The sequence below is a fragment of the Orcinus orca genome, chromosome 1, assembly GCF_937001465.1.
Source record: "Orcinus orca chromosome 1, mOrcOrc1.1, whole genome shotgun sequence".
Taxonomy (NCBI): Eukaryota; Metazoa; Chordata; class Mammalia; order Artiodactyla; family Delphinidae; genus Orcinus; species Orcinus orca.
The window spans coordinates 174,254,723-174,278,278 of NC_064559.1; the positions used below are offsets into that span (position 1 = coordinate 174,254,723).

Here is a 23,556-nt window from a genome sequence, read left to right on the forward strand (position 1 = left end):
CACAGCCAGATATTGTCAGCTACACAGCCTGAAGCATTCTTAACAGATGGCAGCCCCAACCCGGACTTGACGCCTGAAGACCAGCCCCATTGTGACATAAGGACAAATTCTGATGATCCATCAACTGGAGCAGGTTCTTTGGAGAGAGGGTCAGGGAGAACTCAGGTGCTAAATCTGCAAAATAGGCTGCCTGAAGCCTCTGAGTTGCTGGGATCTGAATAAATAGAGATTTGCCCTAGTCGGGGAGGGAAGGGACATGTCTGAGAATTAGATGCGTTCCAGTAAGAGCTGGACACCTGGGATTCCTGCCTGAGGATTCTTGCATCTAACCCAGCAAGATGACCACAAAGTACCTTTCCTATCTTAAGGATTTAAATTCCAAATACCCAGAGTGTAAGTACCTGAGGGAGCAAGCCCTGTGTCACCCTAGGGAATATCCTGCAGGAGAAAAATGTTACACAGGCCCCTTGAGGAGTAATAACAGTTGAATAAGTGGATTTCTCTTTCCACTTTCTTGATTTGTAGGCCTGTGCTCAGGCCTAACTAAATGAAGACAAATCCTTCAGCCTCTGACTGTGTCCTCTCTCTGTGAAAGTGGAACATGGTGCTTTGTTATTTCAAAATCCAGAAAGGCGGGCTTCCCTGGTGGCGCAGTGGTTAAGAATCCGGCTGCCAGTGCAGGGGACACGGGTTCAAGCCCTGGTCCAGGAAGATCCCACATGCTGCAAAGCAGCTAAGCCCGTGCGCCACAACTACTGAGCCTGCACTCTAGAGCCCATGAGCCGCAACTACTGAGCCTGCATGCCAAAACTACTGAAGCCCGCGCACCTAGAGCCCGTGCTCTGCACAAGAGAAGCCACTGCAATGAGAAGCCCGCGCACCACAACGAAGAGTAGCCCCTGCTCTCCACAACTAGAGACAAACCCGTGTGCAGCAACGAAGACCCAACGCAGCCAAAAATAAATTAAATAAATAAATTTATTTAAGAAAGAAAGGCCCAGGTTGTTTATCCTTTGGTTTACCTTTGATCAGGTCTGACCCAACTGCTTTTGAGTCCCGACTGGAGAAGTGCAGTGAGTTTCGGAAGCAGCCAGTGGGGCACTCCAAGCAAGGTGACTTTATCAAATGTGTGGAACAGAAGGTAAGACCTACCCCTTTGGGTGTTGTTGGCTCACCAGTGCTCTACATCCCCACCCCTGACCCTTATCCTGGGAGTGGGCTCATTGAGGGGATCAGCTCCATCCATAAATGGTATACTGCTCCTTCTGGCAAGGTACTGTAGTCATGGTGGAGATATAAGGGGATGAAAAGGGTAATCTCTGCTCCCAGGGGGTATAGTCGAGTGGTCAAGGCACACATGTAGGGATCAGGGAGGGAAAAAGTGCTTAATACATGTTAGCTCTTATTACCCTTAAACAAGAATCAGAGCTGGGGAAAAGCATGTTGAAAGCTGTGTATAGTCAGCCCTCCCTATCTGCAGGTTCTGCATCCACAGATTTTGCATCTGTGGATCCAGCCAACAGCTGATAGAAAGTATTCAGGGGAAAAAAAAACTGTAGAAAGTTCCAAAAAGCAACACTTGAGTTTACCACTTACAGGTAGCTATTTACATAGCATTTATTGTATTTACAACTATTTACATAGAATTTACATTGTATTAGGTATTATAAGTATGATGATTTAAAGTGTATGGGAAGATGTGCGTAGGTTATATGCAAATACTACACCATTTTATATAAGAGACTTGAGCACCTACAGATTCTGGTGTCTTCAGGTGTCCTGGAACCAATCCCTGACTGATACCAGGGGACAATTGTATAGGAAGATTAATGCAGTGCTTCTCAAACTTTTTGACCATAACCCACGGTAAGAAATAGATTTTACATTGCAATTCATTACACATATATGTATATAATTATAACTGAAACAAATGCTTACTTTTACTATTGATACATGCAATGCACTCTTATTATTATTTTCATCTTTTAAAAAACTTTGGCCACAGTCCACTAAATTGATTTCACAACCTATGATTTGAAAAATACTAATCTAAGGTGGTGTACAGAACAAATTGGAGGGGGGAGAGGCAAAGCCAGGGAGAATATATCCAGGTGTGGGCTGCAGGGGCCTGAAATAAGGTAGTTACAGTGGAAAATTGGGGTTCTACATTGTAAAAGGAGAGATGTTTATTTTACTTGGAAAATAACTTTTTTTGCCTTGGGTATCCTAAATTTTAAGAGAATCCACTCAGTCTTTTAATAACTGGTTGAGTTAATTAGAATAAGAATAGTTAATGGGTTAATCATTACAAGGTTGGGGAGAAATTCAACCTGTGATAAACGTAGTTTACAATTTTATATGAACAAATAACTTTCTACTACAAATATTTTATCAAATGTAATTTCCTTTAGCAAACATAGTGTCAAGATTACAAATAAATAGCAATGGGAAATATTACTGTATTATAAACTTTCAATATTATCTGGGAAGGCTTTTTGAAACAAGACTTAGAAATTCAGCTTTACGATGACAAGAGCAGAATAAGTAAAGATTTAATTTAAATTATGGCAACTCTTAGGTAAATATTCACTTACTGTCTTATCTAGCTAGAGGAAGGCTAATAGCTAATGACTACATTTCTAAAGCCTTTTCTTTACTTTGAGTCATTGGTTCCCTACCACGTGATACCCAACATCCCCTTTTTATAATAAATTGTATTTAATTCTCTCTAATTCTACCCTGAAATGAAATGTAAACAATATAACCCACCTACTCACATAATTTCAGGGGGAAAAATAAATATAATGCCTTAACTGTAATAAAGGGAAGTATTTTTTAAATAAAATACAGATTTCAGCATGTAAGTTCTTGGGCACAACTATGCTGTGAGACCTAGTACGGTCATCAGGTTCTTTCACCTCTGTATGGAATCACCATGAATACGTAAGCAACAAATGCAAACTGGTACGGGATGTTGGTAATTATAAAAACTCCCAAACCATAAGCAGTGTTGTTATCAGTGACCCTCATGAGTTTCCACAATGTACAGTCTTCTCTTAAGTTACATAGTAGTTGCATTTCTGAAAAATTCAGTATTGAATAAAAAAGGAGAAAGAAAGAGAAAGGAAAGGAAGGAGGGAGGGAGGAAGGAAGGAGGGAGGAAGGAGGGAGGGAGGAAGGAGGGAGGGAGGAAGGAGGGAAGGTCTGGCTAGAATTGGAAAGTTGTGTGGGATGAGGGAAAATTCATTATGTAGAACTCATCTGCAAAATTGCAGCTCATTTAGCGCCACTGCCTCTCCCATAAATGCAGGTGAAACCATCCAGTCAATTATTGTGATAACAAAAAAACAGGTCCCCATAGGTTTCCAAAGCATCTGTAGTAGACATGCTTTAAATGTTTCATTAATTGCTCTTGAGACTTTGGGCACATAGGGTGTATCCAGCAGGTTTTTCTACAGCACGCTTTTGTCTAATTTGTGGGTACTGGTTCTACCGACATCATTTATGAAAGGTTTGGATTCATTAAAGCACAGAGTAATGAAAAACAGGGTTTAATGCAGAAAGTATGTTTCAGCTTCAGAATCCCAGGTGTGGATTGCACTCCTCTCTGAAAGGCACAGAAATTGAATGGAAAACTCAGAACAACACATCCCTACTGTCAGAAACAACTCAAAATTGTATTTCCTGGCCATGACCTTTATCTGAGAGTGGGCTAGGAGAGAAAATAATCACTTTCAGTTGTTCCTGGCCTTTTTTGAGGGGGAGTCTAATTTGAGGGAGGGAATACTAAGATGGAGTACTAGAAAAGACTCAATAGTCTGCTGAGGTTGCCTGACTTCAGAAATGCTGTCACAGATAAGAAGCAGCTTGGAAAATACATCATTCCATTCTTACCTCCTCTGTGGCTCACGGGGAAAGAGAGCACAGGAAACCCGAGTAGGCTTGTTCTGGGAAGGATTCCCTCATCCATGGTGGCAGGGATATAATGGACTCTCAGTACCAGTAGATGGTGTTTACTAACAAAGAACTCCTTTCTCATCTCTGTATCTCAGAATCAGTCAAAGAAAAGTTGTCTCACAAAGAGTAACTCTTAGAACAGTATGTACAGTTACTGTATAGGGTGGAGAGAAGTGAGTTCTGAGGTGCAACATTACTAAATGAGTTATTGGGCACCTCACCTAGGGAGGGTGGTCTTCTTCTTAAAAGTATAGATTAATATCCTGTCCCACTGTATATTTCAGACAGACACATTGGGGAAACAGCGTATGAGCAGAGGATTCACCAAGGACAAGGTAGGTTTTTAATTAAATATCCAAGCATAAATTCATATGGAACATCTATAACAAGAGGCTGCAAGTTTGAACATATTTACGGTGGTTCAGTGATTTTGTGATTTTCTAACTGTGGAGATGAGAGATATTTCTACGAATTTTTGTTATGACCTTGATATGACTCCTAGTATAGTGTGGGTCCTGGGGGTGCTAGAGGAAATGTGAAGGAAATGTAGTGTACTACTTACTACTTTCTGTAGGGAGTAGATTTTTTTTTTTTTGGCCACGCTGCGCAGCATGCGGGATCTTAGTTCTCCAACCAGGGATTGAACCTGTGCCCCCTGCGGTGGAAATGTGGAGTCATAACTACTGGACCGCCAGGGAAGTCCTAGGAAGTAGTTTTAAAAAATCAAATAAAAACATGTTTACTCTGTCATTTAACTTGCAAATAAGGAGCCACTTCTGGCAGAATAGCAGTTAAAGGTAACAACCGAACTTTCTCCTCTTAGGAGCTGCAAAGTGCTGCAACACTTATTAGTGAGCGTGAAACATTTGGGAAGTACCAGTAGATATCCCCTGAAAATAGAACTGTGAAACCTGCCCTGGGGGCTCCCTTTTCTGAGCATGTGGGTTTTCTTATACTCATTCTCCACTTATTGAAGATCTGCTGTACTGTCCTCCCATGTTGCTTCCCACAAGGCTTACAGATAGAGTTAAACTGTTTTATTTTTTTAATTGTGGGTGTTAATTGCCTTTTATTTTCTCTTTCAGACCCTCAGTTCAATCTTTAACGTTGAGATGGTGAAAGACAAAACTGCAGAAGAAATAAAACAGGTAATGAATGAAAATGAATTGTCATACTTTATGAAAATGTGTGCTCTGTGAACCAAATCTGAAAGTAGAAAGGAGCATACATTTCCTGACACCTCTTTCTAGCCAAAATGAAAGGCAATCATTGAAAACAAAAGTGATGAATTACATGAAAAATAGGGCATACAAAAACTTGGTCTCACTCCTATATATCTAATCAACTGACATTTCCCCTTTCTTTTTCATTCCTGTTGTCCACATCTTATTTAAAATCATCACTACTCTATGCCTGGATGACTACCTTTCTAAATAGGTTTCCCTGCTCTTATTTCTCCCACCCCCTCTCCCCCTATCATATCCTCACCAGTTCAATCCTCCTAAAGTTCTACTTCGCATAGTGTATTGGTTAAAACACAGACTCTAGGACCAAGCTGCCAGTTTTAAGTCCTAGCTCTGCCACTTACTAGCGGAATGACTTTGATAAGTTAGTTAACTTTTGGGGGCCTCAGATTCCCTATCTGTAAAGTGGACATAATAATAGTACTTACCTCATGGAGTTATTTGGGGAATTAAATGAGTTAATATTTATAAAGTACTTGGAACAGTGCCTGGCACAGAATAAGTGCTATATTTGTGTTTTTAAATAAATAAATAAAAATAAATATTATGTTAGTAACCTGCTCTCAAATATTCAGTGACTTCCCATATTCCTTTGCTTGACATTCAGAGTCCTCCATTATTTTAGGAACTTCTGCAGGAAGCTTCCTGGACACCTTCAAACCACGTGTGATCTATTCCGCTTGTTTGGTCATTCCATATACTAGGCATTCCATATTACTTGAATTAGCATTTGTAAATGCTATTTACATTTTCACATCTGATTCTTTTCTCTTTAATTAGAATATAATAAGCTATTTATTGGCATTCCTTATAGTTCCATGAATTATATTTTAGGTATATTGAGAGAATCAAAATAATAGTAAAAGCAGTATACTACGTGTCAGGTACTGTACTTAGTGCTTTATATACACTATTTCATTGTATTGTCATAACCCCCTTATAAAGTAGGTGCTATTATTCCCAATTTACAGCTGAGGAAACTGTAACTTAAAGACATGAAGCAACTTAGTGGCAGAGCTAGGACTCAAACCCTTGTCTGTTTGACTCTACATCATATTCCCTTACGGGAAGCTGTGCCAATTGCTGTGGGTGTCCTTGAACGCTGTGTCATTGATTTCAGCAGACAGTTATTAAATGTCAGCCTCTGTGCCAGGCATAGAAATAAATGAGAGAATCCCCAGCTCTCAAGGGGTTTCAGCTTAGCGGAAAGACAGAAAAACAAAAAGAAAACAGAGCAGAGTTCTAACTTCTGTTAATAGAGGCTTAATGCAAAGTCTCCAGGAGACCTCAAACTGCCTTTGGGAAGAAGTGCCAATAGAAAGTGGACACCAGGCATGTCCTTTAGGGGGGAGAGAAGCCAGGCCCAGGAGGCCTGATAATCATATGACAAGTATCACTTAGACCTATATTTTTAGATACGAATTTGTGTTCATTAATATAATTTTGAGTAACCAAGGTCAACTATGTTAGGGAACGTCTGTCAGTCTCATAAACTCAGTGTGGATTCATAAAATATCTTCTAATACAAATTAAATAAAAATAAGCTGGATATGCTGTCCTTAAAATGAGGAGACAGGGCTTCCCTGGTGGCGCAGTGGTTGAGAGTCCGCCTGCCGATGCAGCGGACATGGGTTTGTGCCCCGGTCCGGGAAGATCCCACATGCCGCAGAGCGGCTGGGCCCGTGAGCCATGGCCGCTGAGCCTGCGCGTCTGGAGTCTGTGCTCCACAATGGGAGAGGCCACAACAGTGAGAGGCCTGTGTACCGCAAAAAAAAAAAAAAAAAAAAAAAATGAGACAGTGTTTTGACATGCAAAAAAAAAAAAAAAAAGGAAAAAAAGAAAAGCAACCTTACTGCATTGATAGAGTAAGGTCCTAGGAGGTAATAGTCCTTCTGTGCTTTGTGTTGGTGAGATCACACTTTGATTAGTATCTTTAGTTGCCCCCCTCCCCCCCCATTTTCATGGGAATGTTGACAAAGCAGAGCAGCTCTAAAGGAAGGTGACCCAGTCTTCAACACCAGCTCCCTCAGGTGTCACCTTAGCTATGATGCCTTCCCCCACCTCTATGCCTTTGCTACTGCTTGTCATTCTCTGCTTAGAATGTGTCTCTTATCTTCTCTCCTACCTGTTTTTCTTCCCAGACTCCCTGTTCACCTGGCTAACTCCTGATCATTCTTCAGGATACAGCTCAAGTGTCCCTTCCTCTGCCACTTGTTCCCTAACTTGGATTAAGTGCCTCTTTTTTGCCCTCGGAGCACCTTGGCTTTGGTTTGCATTGTAATTCTGTTGTGCTAAGCACAAACATTATTTCAGTAGTCTTCACAGTAATCCTCTAAGGTTAATATTACTATTTTATTGATGAGTATATTGATATAATTTAGTGATTTCCAGTAGTTTTCCCAAAGTAGCAGAGCCAGCAAATGATAAGAGCTGGGATTTGCATCCAGATCTGCCTGACTTCAGACCCTGGGTTCCGAATGACTGATCCTGGCTCTCTGAGAGGGCCCACAGTTGGCCGGACAGTGCGGGTTTTGGGAGAGAAGAGAGAACATATGATAAAAAAAAAGCTTGTCTATTACACACAAGGCACACCTTGGGAGAAGTGATTAACAAGGTCTCAGAATCCGTTTCTCTGATAGGAATTTGTTATTAAGAGTTACAGTTTAATCATCTAGAAGGGTAGGTTGTATTAAATCTTTTTTGTAATCATGTACTAGTAATAAAAGTATTACGTTGGGTTTTCCTCCCTGTTATCAAATAGCATATTACTCTGAGCAATGAAAGCTGTCACCACTTCTTGGTACAGGTTGAAAAGGTTACTGATGGTCACAGACACTCTCTTTTTTGTACAGATTTGGCAGCAGTATTTTGCAGCAAAAGATACAGTCTACGCAGTTATTCCTGTAAGTAGTTTGGAGGGGAAAATGAGAGTGTTATAACATGAAGGTCAGGGCTCTAACCTTAGCAGGCCAGTTGCTTTTACTTTTCCTATGTTTATTGCCTCTTGAGAACTTACATTTATAGCTCTGAGGGTTTTTATTATACCCTGAGCACCAAAGATTGGGAGCTCCATATGGTATATTTATGGCTTTTGTTTTTCATCTTTCTGGTTTAGAAATGTCTCTTTGAGTCAAGTCTCTGACAAGGGAGCATGGTGTAAGTTTATGTTGCTGAGCAATTTCCAAGTGTCTTTTATTTCTTTTTGGTGTTTTCCAGCCAAGCTGTTGGAATTTAGGACAGGGCCTCTGGCCTAGCTTTCTTCCCTTCCTGTGTATGAGTGACCTGTACCTGAGCTGACTTGGAGCTTCCTCCTAGTCTTTTTCTGGCATTTCCCCTTAGCAAGTGGCTTTTTTTTTTTCCTTTCTCAAAATTGCTTTCTTGGAGATAGTAACGGGCCACTGCTTGACCATTAAGATCTGTGACTGGGAAGGAAGGCTGCCGACTTCTTCTGGTTTATGTCCTGCTGCCTTCTACCAGAAGAAAGCATTTAATGTACTGGGTTATCAGCTAGTTCTTTAATTGTTCTTCTCTGAAGAGGAAGTAGCTTTAGGTTAAGATTATATCAAACACCCAAATATATACTGAGCTTACACGTGTAAGTTTAAGGAGGAAAACTTACAGATGGAAAAATAAAGCCAGGCCTTTTGGTTGTTGTGAGAGTATTGCTATCTTTTATTTTCTTTTAAGAAAATAAAAAGATCTTTTACATATATACCCTTTCCTTTCATGAGTGCAACATTCAGAAGGCTCGGCGCTTTTCATGATATTTTAGGTCTCCAATGCTGACTCATTGTTTGAACAGGCCTTCTTAGCTCTCCCTGGACAAACTCAGTGACCTGTTGTCTCTGACACTGGGCAGAGTCCCCTGAAGAGTTAGAGCATTTGCAGTATCCACTCTTCACACAGAATTCTGATATTGAACAGGAAAGCGTACCTCTACTTTTTCCTCTTTGTTGTAAGAGGGATTTGTAGATGATGGAACTTGGGGTTGTTTTAGTTGTATTTTAGTTCTAGAGTTCAGTCTTGGTGAATTTAAATGTGATCGTGGCCTTTTATGTTTTCTTGTTTTTGAATTTTATTCTTTTCTAACCTACAGAAAGAGAAGTTTGATTTGATCTGGAACCGAGCTCAGTCCTGTCCAACAGTAAGTGTCCAGTGACCATATGAGGATTGCTTATCAGTGCTGCCAGACAAGGATGTTTCCTAACCAATCTCTTCATGCTCCATACCATCTCACATGTTGTAGTTATTTAACAAAGATGCTCACATATTGATTGTACTGATAAGTAAGATTTTTAGCCTTATGAAATCATGTGGGTTTGGCCCCATAAGCCTGTGGCTGTTTAGCTCTCTGAAACGTCTCAGCCCTTTCTGATGTGGATCTTTATTTGTTAATATAAGTGAATGTTGGAAGCAATACCTGAGACCTTAATCTTTTCAGCCTCCTTTAAGTTTCTCTTTTATTGGCGGTTTCTTTTCAGCATTGGCCATGCTATTTTGATTATACATACCTAAAAGGAATTATGAAATTGTTGCTGGGGTATTGAGCTGCCAGAAGACCTAAGAGAAAGGGAATAGATGAGATGGATCAGCTGACTTGATGTCTATACTAATTTCTAAGATTCTCAAAAAATGCTTCTAAACATTGCTGAGAGAAAATAAAAAACATCTAAGTAAATGGAGAGATATACTGTGTTGGATGACTCAATATTGTTGTCATTTCTCTCCAAAGTGATCTCTAGATAAAATATAATACCAATCAAAATCCTAATAGGCTTTTTTTTTCTTTTTTTTTAATTGACAAGCCAATTTTAAAAACTTATTTGGATATCCAAAGGACCTAGAATAACAAAACAATTTTGAAAAAGAAGAACAAATTTAGAGAACTTACATTACCTGATTTCAAGACTATGTTTTCATAAAGCTACAGTAGTGAAGACAGTGTGGTACCAGCATAAAGACAGACAAATAGATCAATGGAACAAAATAGAGAATTCAGAAGTAAACCAGCGTATGCATGGTCAGTTGTTTTTCAGCAAAGGTGCCAAGGTAATTAAATAGAGAAAGGATAATCTTTTCAACACATGTCCAACAAATTGTGCAAAACAATTTGAGTATCCATACGCAAAAAAATGAACCTCTACTCTTACCTCACACAGTATCCAAAAATTAACTCAAGATCTAGAAAAAGGGCTTCCCTTGTGGCGCAGTGGTTGAGAGTCCGCCTGCTGATGTAGGGGACACGGGTTCATGCCCCGGTCCGGGAAGATCTCACATGCCGCAGAGAGGCTGGGCCCGTGAGCCATGGCCGCTGGGCCTGCGCGTCCGGAGCCTGTGCTCTGCAACAGGAGAGGCCACAACAGTGAGAGGCCCACGTACTGCCAAAAAAAAAAAATGATCTAGAAAAAAAAATCTTAGATTGAATCTTAGTGACCTGGGCTTGGCAGAGATTTAAGTATCGATACGTCACAAAAAGCACAAAACCATAAAAGAAAAAATCAATAAATGAGATTTCATCAAAATTAAAATTTTCTCTTTGTATACCCATGTTCATAACAGCATTAGTCACAGTAGCCAAAGGGTAGAAGCAACACAAGTGTCCACTGATAGATGAATGGTTAAATAAAATGTGATGCATACATGCAGTAGAACATTATTCAGCCTTATAAAGGAAGGAAATTCTGACACATGCTGCAACATTCATGAACCTTAAAGACATTACGCTAAGTGAAATAAGCCAGTCACAAAAGGACAAACACTGTATGATTCCACTTATATGAGGTACCTAGAATAGATTCATATACAGAAAGAAGGACAGTGGTTGCCAGGGGATGAGCGGAAAGCAGGGTGGGGAGTTACTGTTTAACGGGTATGGGGTTTCAGTTTGGGAAGATGAAAAAAGTTCTGGAGATGGATGGTGGTGAAGGTTTCACAGCATTGTGAATGTACTTAATGCCACTGAATTGTGCACTTTAAATGGTTAAAATGGTAACTGTTATGTCTATTTTACCACAATAAAAAAAATTTAAAATTTCTACTTTTCAAAAGACATTGTTGTGAAAATGAAAAGGTAAGCCACGGACTGGGAGAAAATAGTTGCAAACATATATTGACAAGTGACTTGTATATAGAATATACTAAAAACTCTTACAACTTTATAAGAGGACAAGCAACCCAATTTAAAAATGAGCAAAAGAGACAATTCACCAATGAAGTGCAATGGAAGTTATAAGATGTTCAACATCATTTGTCATAATGGGAATGCAAATTAAAACCACAGTGAGATACCACTAAGATGACTAAAATTAAAAAGATTGACCATCCCAAGTGTTGGTGAGGATATGGGACAGCTGGAACTCTAATACATTGGTGGTAATAATGTAAAATGGTACAACCACTTTAGAAAAGAGTTTGGCAGTTTCTTTAAAAGTTAAGCATATACCTGCCATAAGACCCAGCCATTCTACTCCTAGATATTTTCCCAAGGGAACTGAAAGCATATGTCCGTTCAATGACGTGTATACAAGTGTTCATAGCAACTTTATTTGTAATAACCAAATACTGAAGATACCCAACTCTATCACAGGTGAAAGAATAAAGAAATTGTGTGTGTGTACATATACATCATATACAATACATATATAATGGAGTAAGATTCAGCAATAAGAAGGAATGAACTATTGATATATGCACCAACATGGATAGATCACAAAACAGTTGTGCTGAGTGAAGGAAGCCAGACCAAAAAGAAGTATAGAGTCTGTGGTTTCATTTATACGAAATTCTAGAAAATGAAGACTGACCAGTAGTGACAGAAACCAAGTCAGCAGCTGCTTAAGAGCAGTGGGAGAGAGGGAGATATGAATTACAAAGGAATTTTTAGAGATGATAGATATGTTCATTGCTTTGGTTGTGGTAATGGTTTCACTGTATACATATGTCACAACGATTCTAATTGTACGCTTTAAATATATGCAACTTATAGTTCAAGTATACCTTAATAAAGCTTTAAAAAAAACGTTTACCCATTAGGCACTGAGGTTATCTCATGTAATAATAATAAAACAGAGCCTTGGTGGTTAGCAGTAAGGAGACAATTCCATGACTAATGCATATTGGACCGATTATACTTTGTTTTGTTCTGGCACCATTCTCTTCACCACTCGTCCCCAATTCATCTTGAGCATAAAACTAATTATTTCTTGGTGTTTAGAGACATACTTCAGTATCAGCCTCAGATAGTAGAATATGAAGTGATTACAATAATTGTGACAAAAATTAATGCAGCAGCATTAGAAAGTTTAGAAATTGAAAAAGACCCAAAAGTTCATCAAAAGAAGGATAGATAAAATTGTGGTAAATTTCTGTAGTCAAATTCCATATAACAGTGAAAATAATGAATTAGAAGTTATACTTATCAACATGAGTAAATCTTAGAAGTATGATGTGAAGTAAAAAAAAGCGAGTTGCAAAAGTATATATAACCATTGTAAAGCAATTATGCTCCAATAAAGATGTTAAAAAAAAGTATACATATAATTTGATACGATTTAAATTTTTAAACATGCAAACAGTACTATTTCTTGTTTATGGATGTATACCTGTACATTAAAAGTATAAAAACCTGAAAGGGAATGACAGACACCAAATGCAGTTTACCTGTTATACTGGAATGGAATTAGAATGGGTTTACAGAGAGAGCTTCAATTGGATCTCTAATGCTTTCTTTCTTAGGTGGGTTGGGTAGTGTATGAGTGTTTGTTACATTATCACATACATATGAATTTCATAATTTAAAAAAAGTTTTAAAACCCAAACTTTGAAGAAATGGAGTGAATGACACAGGTGGTTGGACATAGAGCAAATGATTTTAGTTATTCATCTGTCTCCTCATGTATTTGTTTCCCACAGTTTCTTTGTGCACTGCCAAGAAGGGAAGGTTATGAGTTTTTTGTCGGGCTGTGGACAGGTACTGAACTCCATTTCACTGCACTTATAAATATTCAGGTAGGTGGCCTGTGCTCAGCCCCTAGATGAAGGAGGCCTACCCCTCTGTGTTATTATGAGCCCTTGCTGAGGCTTGAGGACACATAATATGTACTAACTACCAGCAGGATTTGCTGTAGCACTGATGAATTGTCATACTTTGTTGGGCTAGCTTTTTAGGCCCCGCTCACTACCTAGAAATTGAAAAGATCCCAAAACACGTTCTCTGACTATTTCTGGCTCTCTGCTCTCTTCCCCATACGTCTATAACATTTACTGCATGTACCTCACTTAACAAACATGGGTGAGTGGTGATGGTTATCTTCATAACCTTAAGGTAGGCTCTTTGTCTTACATGTGTTTTATTAACCAGGTCAGCACTTTCTAAGGTGCTAGATGCTTAGTTTTCATTTCACAGATGTCGTTTTGTTTGCTTCCCTCCTTCCTTTTTCTTTGTTTTACTCCCAAGTATTAGATGAAGAAGTTTGATCCAAAGCATTTGAAGCTTTTAAAATAAAAGTATTTTAAATAAGATCATCACTAGGATTGACATTCTATATTTGGAGGCTGAATCTGGCAAAAACAAGAATGTATTATAATCGCTTTGAAGTTGGGGTAAAGGGAGCACAAAACAGAATGAGAATTTGCTCATGACTGTAGCCCTTGTGATTGTATCCAAAAATTATATTGTGTTTGTTTTTTTAAAAAAAAAAAAGTAGAAAGAAAAGAAAAAAAAAAAATAGTGGGCTCAGAGAAGGTAGTTCACAGTGCTGGTAAGTGGTAGAGCTGGGGTTGCTTGACTCCAGGTTATGGACTCCAAAGTCTATGAACTTAACCATTATGCTGTTGTGTTGGAAACTACGCTAGGACTGCCTTCGTGAAGCTCATATACAAGTATAGGAAAAAGATCCAGAAACATAATTATGACCAAAATGATGTGTATTTGAAGTACGTTCGAGAGAACTGAGGCTGAACTATTATTAAGAGTACCCTAGCAATAATTAGGTATTGATAATTAAAAGGACTTTTGCTGAAATTTTAAAGATGAAACCCAGAGATCTTTTGAATGTATAGTTGTTTCCTTCTATACTATGTGAGGGCTTAGGCTTTGAACCTAGCCTCTCTTCCTAGTCTGGAGTGAGGTCTAGTCACCACTGCCCTGTCCCTTCTTCATGAAATTATGATGTTCCCATTCTTCTTTCCCCCCTTCCTCCCACCCAGATTATATTTTAAAACTGCACATTACAAATCTGGCCCATGTGCAAACTCTCCAGCTGTTTGCTACAGCTTAAAAGAGCTTAGTCCTCAGAGCCAGCCAAGGGGAGTAGATTTCAACTGTGAAATGCACTAGTCCATAAAGGCGGCAATTACACAGGCATATTGCTTTATTTAGGACTTGATCTGGTAGCTGCTTGTGCCGTTTTGTTTTTAAATATATGGCCGTGATGAAGGATTCACTGCCTACTGTAAACATTTTCCGGGAGAAAAGCCAAACCTTTTTCAATTGAAGACACAAATAACACTGTGCAAGCTGTCAGTTTCGATGTGCCTTGGCAGACCTGGCCACCGCCACGTGCTAGTCCTCTGACTCACCAGCCACCCAAGGGGCTGTTAAGAGCCAGAATTCCCTCCAGACTCTCTGTTGCTGTGAAGTCGCAGTTTTGTTGTGGTGGCACCTTACTGAGCCTTGATTAAGTGTTCCTCCTTACAGACCCGAGGGGAAGCTGCAGCCAGCCAGCTGATTTTGTATCACTACCCTGAACTTAAGGAAGAAAAGGGCATAGTGCTGATGACAGCAGAAATGGATTCCACGTTTCTGGTAAGAATCAACTTTTACCTTTTTGGATTTACCTGGCGATCCTGAAGGTATTCAGATACAGTTATATGGTATCTGCACTTGTTACCTTTCTAAAATCCAGTAATTCTGCCTCCAAGACACATCTGGCCCTAGGGGTTTCAGGCAAGAGACTATGGACAAGTAAATTGGCTTCTTAAATGTAGGGAAGAGTTCAAAGTCTAGAATAGTTCTTAATCTTTTATCTTCCTCCACACTGTTCACATGTACAGCATTCATCATACATAGTGAATTTCCTTCCTCCTTTTCCCATTTCCTGGGATAGAGCATTGACCATATGCCCGTAGGTAATGATGTCTGTTGTGTGTGTTCTTTACATATCCAGGGCCAGGAGCAGTTTTATGATTACTGTTCAGCCTGTTCGTCTAGTCCTTGCTCATTTCAGTCTCATTTATCTGGCAGGGCTTAAGTTCAGGATGTCCTCAAGATAGTGGGCACGTTAGTGCCTCTTCCTCCTGAGGTTCTTTATTACAACACCCACTTATTTTTCCTCTGTCTCTTAATCAGCTGCATACAAGAAAGGGAAAAGTTATGCTACGCAGCTAGTATCTCATAGTAGCAGTAAGCCCCAAGTCTAGGACATAATTGAGACTCTCCTTCCTTGTCTGTTATTCCTGTAACTGTTCAGTCCCATTTCTCCCATTCTTCCTTCTACCCATCACACTCAACTGGAAGTCACCCAAAATCCTACCCAGAAGAATGGAGTTGCCATTAACTGAGACAGACAAGACTGCAGGCGGAAGAGGTTTGGGAGGAAGATCAGGAGCTCAGTTTTCAACACGTTAAATCTGAGACACCTGTTAGATATCCAGGTAGCAGGCAGTTAGATACACGAGCTTGGAGTTCAGGGGAGAGGTCCAAGCTAGAGAGAGACAAATGAGAGTAGTCAGCATACAGGTTGTTATTTAAAGCCATGAGACTGAATGAAATCACCAAGGAAGTTAATTAAGGTAGAAAAGAGAAGAGGTCTAAGAACTGAGCCCTGGAGTGATGAGGAAGCATCAGCAAAGAAGATTAAAAAGGAAGAGTCAGTGAGACAGGAGGAAAACTAAGATGGTAGAAGCCCCTGGAAGCTAAGATAAAATGTTTCAAGGAAAAAGGGTGCTCAACTAGCCAAATCTCACTTGCTGGTAGGGCAAATGAGATGAGGACTGAGAATTTACTAGATTTCACGACATGGAAGTCATTGGGGACCTTTATAAGGGCAGTTTCAAAGGAGTGGTAGGACAGAAGCATGATTGGAGTACATTTAAGAAAGAATGGGAAGAGAAAGAGTAAGCATAAACACGTCTTTCAAAGGATGTTTTTGAGAAGGGAACGAGAGAATGGGGTGTAAGAAGTGGGGATGAGAGTGTTTTTTTGGTTTTGTTTTAAATGAGAGTAATAACATTATATGTATAGGCTAATGGAAAGATCCAGTAGAGAGGGAAATATTGATAATGGACAAGAAGGAGGCTGGAGAGTTGTTGAAGTGGTGTTTTTGAGTGGGGTGAGTCTTGGGAATGAGGGGTTGATCTTTGCCAGAAACGTAACAACAGGAGAGAAGCCAGGATATAATGACACAAATACAGTTAAATGAATAGAGGTGGTGGTAGCTTGTAAGAAGTTCTCTTCACATTGCTTAGTGAAAAGAAAGATCGTCAGCTGAGAGTGAGGATGGAAGAATAGGTGTTGGACTTTTGGGTGGAAAAGAGAAAGTGTGAAATTGTTGTCTAGGACAGGCCCATGAGTTGAGAATGTGTTCTACATCTTTAAGTAGTTGAGGAAACAAACAACTAAAAAAGAATAATATTTCATTGGCCTGTGAAAAGTATATGAAATTCAAATTTCAGTGTCTGTAGATAAAATTTTATTGGAACACAGCCATGTTTATCATTTACATGTTATCTATGGCTGCTTTACCTCTACAACAGAGTTGAGTAGCTGCAACAGAGACTGTAGGGCCGTAGAGCCTAAAATATTAACAGTGTCTCCCTTTCCAGAGAGTGTTTGTTGACGTGTGATCTAGGAAAATGGAAGAGAGAATGGGTGTGCGGGTACAAGCACAGAGAGGGAGGACCGAGAGTTGGATTTAACTAGGGTTATGGTTTAGCCAAGTGATGTAATGAAGCAAGATAGGGACCAGGAATTTAAAAGTGAATGCAAAGGAATGATTGTAATTATTGACAATGGAGTGCAAGTTGGATAAAGAGGGAAGTGGAAACATGAGAAAGGTTAGAGACAGAACTGCGAGTCCTACTTGAGTTAAAGGATTTTTTAATTTGGGAGTGAGTGTTAAATATAGGAAATAGTAGACAAAGTACGGATGTTTCAAATTGAGATTTGGAGGGGATATAGTTATCAATAATGATAAAGTTTAAAATTTGACCACAGGAGTGAGTGACATAGAGATTATACTGCATTTTCTGATCTTCAGCAAAGCATAATATCTAACTGTATTAGAAGCGGACTCTAGAGGTCAGAGGAGACCCTTTCTGTTTTAGCATTTATACCACCTCACCCTAGTGGTCTCAGACCCATAATTATTAAAATTTGCTTCCTAGCCTTATAACATTTAACATCATACCAGACAACATACCTTTGCCTTGTATAAGTCAACTTGACTGTGAGTTTCTAATGTAGTACAGAATTAGACATGTTAGAATTTAGTGTAGAGATACACGATTCAGAGATGGGAAACCTAGAAATGTAATACAAATATATGATCCCCTGCACACTCATGCATGAGTTTGCAGTTTAGGCATAGTGTTTCCAAATACAGTAAAGCGAATGAATAGAAATACCTGGAAACTAGAGGTTTCTTCTGAACTGATTAACTTTAATGATGAAAATTTAGTATAGTATTAGAAAGCCTTATTTGTGTCCACATGTGTGTCAACAGATGATTTCATTGGAACGTAGTAAGTGCTAGGAGAGAGACATGCACAGCATTGGGGGAGGGGGCAGGGGGAGCGTTCCTGGCCCAGAAGGAGGAAGAAGCCTTCCTAGAGATGACACCTGAGCTGAACCTCAAAGATTAGCAGGAGTTTAGCAGGGTAAAGTGGGGAGGGGGAGGGGAATGTTCCAGGTGGTGGAAATAGAATACATAAATGCTAGGAGGCATAAAATGACTTGGGGTATTACAAACAGTTTGCTGTCACTGGTATATTAAAAAAGGAGGTTTGGTGGGTTGTGTTTAAAGGATCAGCTTTATCCTGTGGGCACAAAAAGATCATTAAAGGGTTTTGAATGGAGGTTGACCCATAAAGAGTTGGATTTTAAGACCATTAACCTTAAGTATTTGCTTCCTAAATATTTTTTAGTTCTAGCCTGGTCAGTGTGATCATTTAAAATGCAGTTGCAATAGTCTGGGCAAGAAGTAGTAAAGACCTAAACTAGAGCAGTGGTAGTAGGGATGGAGGAGAGAGAATGTCTCCAGAAATATATAGGGAATAAAATGGGCAAGACTTGGTAATTTGATTGTAGCTATTAAGATTGAAAGAGAGGGAGGAATCAGGTTTGTTAATAAACCTCCTTGTTGAGCAACATAGGGAATTAATATGTTTATCTTCTTGGGTCTTGGAAAGGGAAGAGACTACTGTTTCATGTTGAGAGAATAAAAGGCAGGGGGTGAATAAGTGGGCAGGGGTTGGGGTGCAGGAGAGCTTTCCATAATCCTCCATGAGAGACATTTGCACATATCGCCATATCTTAACTCTCTACCCACCATTCTAATGGTCTTCAAACTAGTGGTCAGAGCCCTTTATCCACACAGAATCTTATTATGTAAAACTCCAGGATATAACAGCTGAAAGAGAGGTGAAGGGGCCAGAGGCACCTCCACCTAGGACTCTGCAGTTTGAGCAGCAGTGTTCTAGAATGTACACAACTGAAATCACCCTTACCTCCACCATCCTAAGCCTCAAATAAAAGTTGACTCACAGGCCCTACAGTTTAGGGCCTCAGAGAGTGGTGGTATCTGCCTCAGATTATGCACTTGCTTTAGAGATGGTTTGTTCTTGAGGCATGTTTGAATATAAGAAAGGTAAAAATGATGAAGTAGAGTTATTGACCTTGATCAGTCTTAATTATTTGCCCCACCAGAAATACTATCAGGGTGAAGTGGAGGGAGTACCAGCCTGGGAGTTCAGAGGTCTGGTCCTTGGCCTGCCACTTGTTAGCCATATGACCTTGGGTCTATCCCTGACCCTCATCTGCTTTGGTTTCCTGGTCCATTAAATGAGGACTGGGTGATCTCTAAGGCCCCTTCCAGCTCTAAAATTCTATTAATTTGAAATAGCCAGCATTTTGGAAAATGGCTTTTGATTGAAGATCCAGTCTCAGAGATCAGTGCCTGCTTATGAGAAATGACCTGCAAGGCCCATAGGAGGGAATGGAGGTGGAGCAGGCTGTGGTATTTATAAACCTCTTTTCATCACTGTAGCTACGCATAGCACACTTTTGACAGTTTTAGTAGGAATTTTCCATTATCACTTGGGGTTGGGTTTTGGCTGTGTGAACATTGTAATCATGAATAAGTGCCTCTGATCAGCTGGCACCAGAGAATGTATAGGAAACAAAAGTAAGAGTTTTTGAAGTAACTCTCTTGTAAGGTTTCAAGAGTGTAGCCTGTGTCCTGATCCCACTTCTGTTACACAGAGTGGTCTGGTCACCATTTCCCTGCTACTGAGCTTTAGAGAAGGTGGCCCCTTCTTTTCCCTGGGGCTTTGCGGGTGGATTAGTTAGAAATGACTGCATAACAAATTACTACTCCAAAACTTAGTGGCTTAAAACAACAAATATCTATCGCCTCACAGTTTCTGTGTGTCAGGAGTTCAGGAGCAGCATGTCTGGGTGGCTCTGGCTCAGAGTCTCTCATGAAGTTGCTGTCAAGATGTTGGCAAGGACGACAGTCATTTGAAGGCTGATTGGGCTTGACGACCCACCTCTGACCCCACTTGCATGGCTGTTGGCAGGAGGCCTCATTTCCTTGCCACACTGGCTTCTCCATAGGCTACTTGAATGTCCTCATGATATGGCAACTGACTTTCCCCAAAGCAAGTGATTCAAGAGAGATAGCAAGACAGAACCTGCAATGTCTTCTGTGACTGAATAGCAGAAGTCATTTTTCATCATTCCACTTTAGTCCATTCGTTAGAAGCAAGTCACTACGTATAGCCAACACTCAAGGAAAGAGAAACGAGGCTCCATCACAGGGAAGAAAGAGTGTCATAGAGAATCCCCTGGCAGTCCAGTTGTTAGGACTCCGCACTTCCACTGCCGAGGGCCTGGGTTCAGTCCCTGGTCAGGGAACTAAGATCCCACAAGCCACGCAGCACAGTCAAAAAGAAAAAAGAAAAAAACATTGTGTCATAGACTTTATGGACGAATTGTAAAACTACAGCTGGCCTTGGCACTACTTTTTTGACTGAGGTGGTATGAGGAACAGGTTTTATTCAAAGTATGTCCGGTTAGTCAAGAACTTAGTAGTAACTCACAAACTGGTTCTTGGAGCTGGGTAACTATTGCTATTTTTTTCCCCCTTGAGATAAACTTAACAGTTACTAAAGAACTGAATGAAGAGGGAAATTTTTAACATATGCATTAATTTATTAGCAAACATTCACCAGATTTCACTGGGTACAGGATGTAAAAGAAGCACATACTTTGAGAAATTCACACAAAGGAAGACAGACAAAAAAGAAAAAGAGGGAAAAAAGGACATACAATACAGTATGATGCATACTATGTTAGAGGGACCTGTGGGGTAATTTGAATACACAGAAAAGGGGCAGCTCACCAAGACTTGGGATGTCAGGGAAGCTTTCTGCAAGCAGTGACTCCTGGATGAGGGCCGCCAACTGCCATAGGACTTGGACACAGAGCTTCATGCCCTGTGCTGGAAAGGACCTGACTGTTCTTTTTACCTTTCAGAATGTTGCTGAGGCACAGTGCATTGCCAACCAAGTTCAGCTCTTCTATGCCACTGATCGAAAAGAGACCTACGGGTTAGTGGAGACCTTTAACTTCAGACCAAATGAGTTCAAATATATGTCTGTCATCGCTGAATTGGAACAAAGCGGACTTGGAGCAGAACTGAAATGTTCTCAGAACCAGGATAAGACTTAGAGCTGTAAGGCTGGTTTACAGAGTTTGCTCAGCCCTGGATGGTCCTGAGCCTGCCCACCCCCTGACCTCTCAGGAGCTTAGCCTCGATAATGAGCAGTCTCTAAGGAGTTGCCCTGTATGCTTGTTGCAAGAAGTAACATGGCGGTGAGCCCTGTTACTTGATAGTCAGGAACCAAGGTACCCAAGCATTCTGATCATTATCTCCCAGCATACTTGAGGTTTCCTTTTTAAGTGTTTGAGGTCATAACCAGAGACAGCCAAGGATCCACACGATGGTTGACTTGATTTTACACACTGTAATAGTATATTTGTTTTCTGGACATTTTGACTGCACAGCTCCCAAATGATTAGTTCCTCATCTTTATAAACTGTGACAGGATAACAAGCTTGAAGACCTGCTGTAGTTAGATGTGGGCTCTACATACTCTTCCCACTTGGCTGGCCAAAGGCATAACCCAGGTATCCTGTTAGACTCTAGAACAACCAGATATTGCCATCAGGATTAAGACTCCGTCTAGATGCCCCCAGAGATGGCTTTAGTGTAGCTGGTTTGAAGTATCAGCAGATTACCCGTTATAGTTAAACGGGTACAGTGCCTGCTGCCTGCATATTTTTAAACTATGGTTTGTGGTGCCTGCTTCTCTAACTCTGCCTGTTGGAAGCTGTGTATTTGGAGGGGCTGAATCAAGTGCAGTATAAATAAATCAACACTTTTGTAAAGAGAGGATGAATCCAGACTGGCTTTTCTTTTTTTTTTTTAACAACTCTAAACCATGCCAGTATTATAGAAAAGGTAGGTGGAAGCAAATGTACCCATAATGGGTGTGGAGAAAATGTAGCAATAAAATAAAGTCTGGCTTATAATCTTTGTTACACTAAATAGTGAAATCTAAGCTGTGTTCTATCCATAGCGTCAGTACTGTGGGCTGATTTCATCAAAACTCATCTTTGGACTCAGCAGTTGCTTGAAATGCCAGAAATAAGAAAGAAGCTCTCCAGCACAGGAAACTCAGGTTTGGTTAGTAGTGCCACTGTTGTGGCTCCACGCTCAGCGGTAGAAGCCGGTGGCGGTTACACACCTGCCTTCTGAACTCGAGGCCCCGGAGCGTGTCCCCGCCCCCAGTACTGTTGTCAGCTGCCTCTATTATAACACCTTTCCTTTTCTTCATCTAACATGCTCCACTTCGCTGCTCCTGCCTGTGGTCTGGCGAATGACACAATAGAGTGAGGGGGAATGTAACCAGGATTTGCAGTTTGTGTGTGTGTTTTCTCTATTACAGGAGACTTTTTATAAGTTGGGCTTGTCCCCAAGTCCTTTAAATGGGGTTGGACTTCCCATTATTTTCTGAGCTGTGTTTATTTTGCTGTACTTCTGAGTCTGTGTGTAGAAAGAGATAGTGTTTGTTTAACCTGGAAAAGTTGCTGGTCTTTCACAGTTTCTCTTAAGGTTGAGCTGTTTCCTAATGCAAGTTCAGGCCTCTGTTCCTGACAGTTAACTTTTTTGAGAAGCTTGAGTCTGGATGTTTGGAGTCCCAGGAATCTCTGATATCAGGTGGAGTTACTTTCATGGATATGTTTCCTTTTCCCTCCAGATGGACCCAGGCTTTAGCCATAGTACCTTTCATAACACCTCCACCAGAAGGTGAGAAAATGATGGGGAAAGAAGCCAGAACTGGCTGCTCATTTTATTGTTCCTCCCAGCTTTGCCCTGAGTCCCCCACTCGCCAGAGAAGTATGTATCCATGGCCAGTTACTTCGGACATGATCAGAGTACCATCTGGCTGTTCTTTATATTTACCTAGCAAGATCTGGCAAAGAACTAAAAGAAAATTGTTACATTAATCAGTCCCCTGGTACAGCATGGTGTTACAGAAAGTGGACAGACTTTACAGTTAAGTGAATCTAGGTTCAGTGTTGGGATTCATTAGCTCCAAATGTTGAACAAATTATTTAAGCTCTCTAATTCTGTTTCTTTATCTGTAAAATGAGAGTAATAATATCTACCTCACAGGATTATTGTGAGAATTAAATTAACTTATATAGAGACTATATAGAGCTTAATAAATGTCATCTCCCCTCTTCCTCCCTTCTTGCCCTGCCTCTCACCAAAGGCCAACACAAATGAGCATTTCAGATGTGCAGATCATTCTTCATTCCAGTTTTATAAGCAAACGGGTTCTCAAACTTTAATTTGCAGTGGAATTACCTAGAGCACTTTAGAATGCAGACTCCCAGGTCCCAAAGCCCAACCTGCTGAAGTGCTGGGAATCTGCATTTTAATATGTGCTCCAGATGATTCTGATGTCGATAATTAGCCAGCCACACTCTGAGGACCACTACCTTATCTGTTCTTCACAAAAAATACCCGTTAGCCAGGTCTCTCGTTCCTGTGGACATGAACCGTAG

General features: G+C 40.3%; 1 protein-coding gene across 4 annotated transcripts in view; it reads left to right on the forward strand.

The window, feature by feature from the left end:
- The window catches only part of ATPAF1 (ATP synthase mitochondrial F1 complex assembly factor 1), a 37,924-nt gene that overhangs the window by 4,203 nt on the left and 10,165 nt on the right, over positions 1 to 23,556 (forward strand). For 2 of the 4 annotated variants that reach the window (XM_033416502.2, XM_049702485.1), the window contains exons 2-9: positions 1,033 to 1,141; positions 4,242 to 4,292; positions 5,043 to 5,105; positions 8,054 to 8,104; positions 9,298 to 9,345; positions 13,113 to 13,208; positions 14,899 to 15,006; positions 20,956 to 21,029. In XM_033416502.2, coding sequence (XP_033272393.1) covers positions 1,033 to 1,141; positions 4,242 to 4,292; positions 5,043 to 5,105; positions 8,054 to 8,104; positions 9,298 to 9,345; positions 13,113 to 13,208; positions 14,899 to 15,006; positions 20,956 to 21,029 — 600 coding nt within the window. Of the gene's footprint in view, positions 1 to 1,032; positions 1,142 to 4,241; positions 4,293 to 5,042; positions 5,106 to 8,053; positions 8,105 to 9,297; positions 9,346 to 13,112; positions 13,209 to 14,898; positions 15,007 to 20,955; positions 22,031 to 22,061; positions 23,200 to 23,556 lie in introns of those variants that run through there. The other 2 variants (XM_033416505.2, XM_004285773.3) reach the window with 2 other exon arrangements.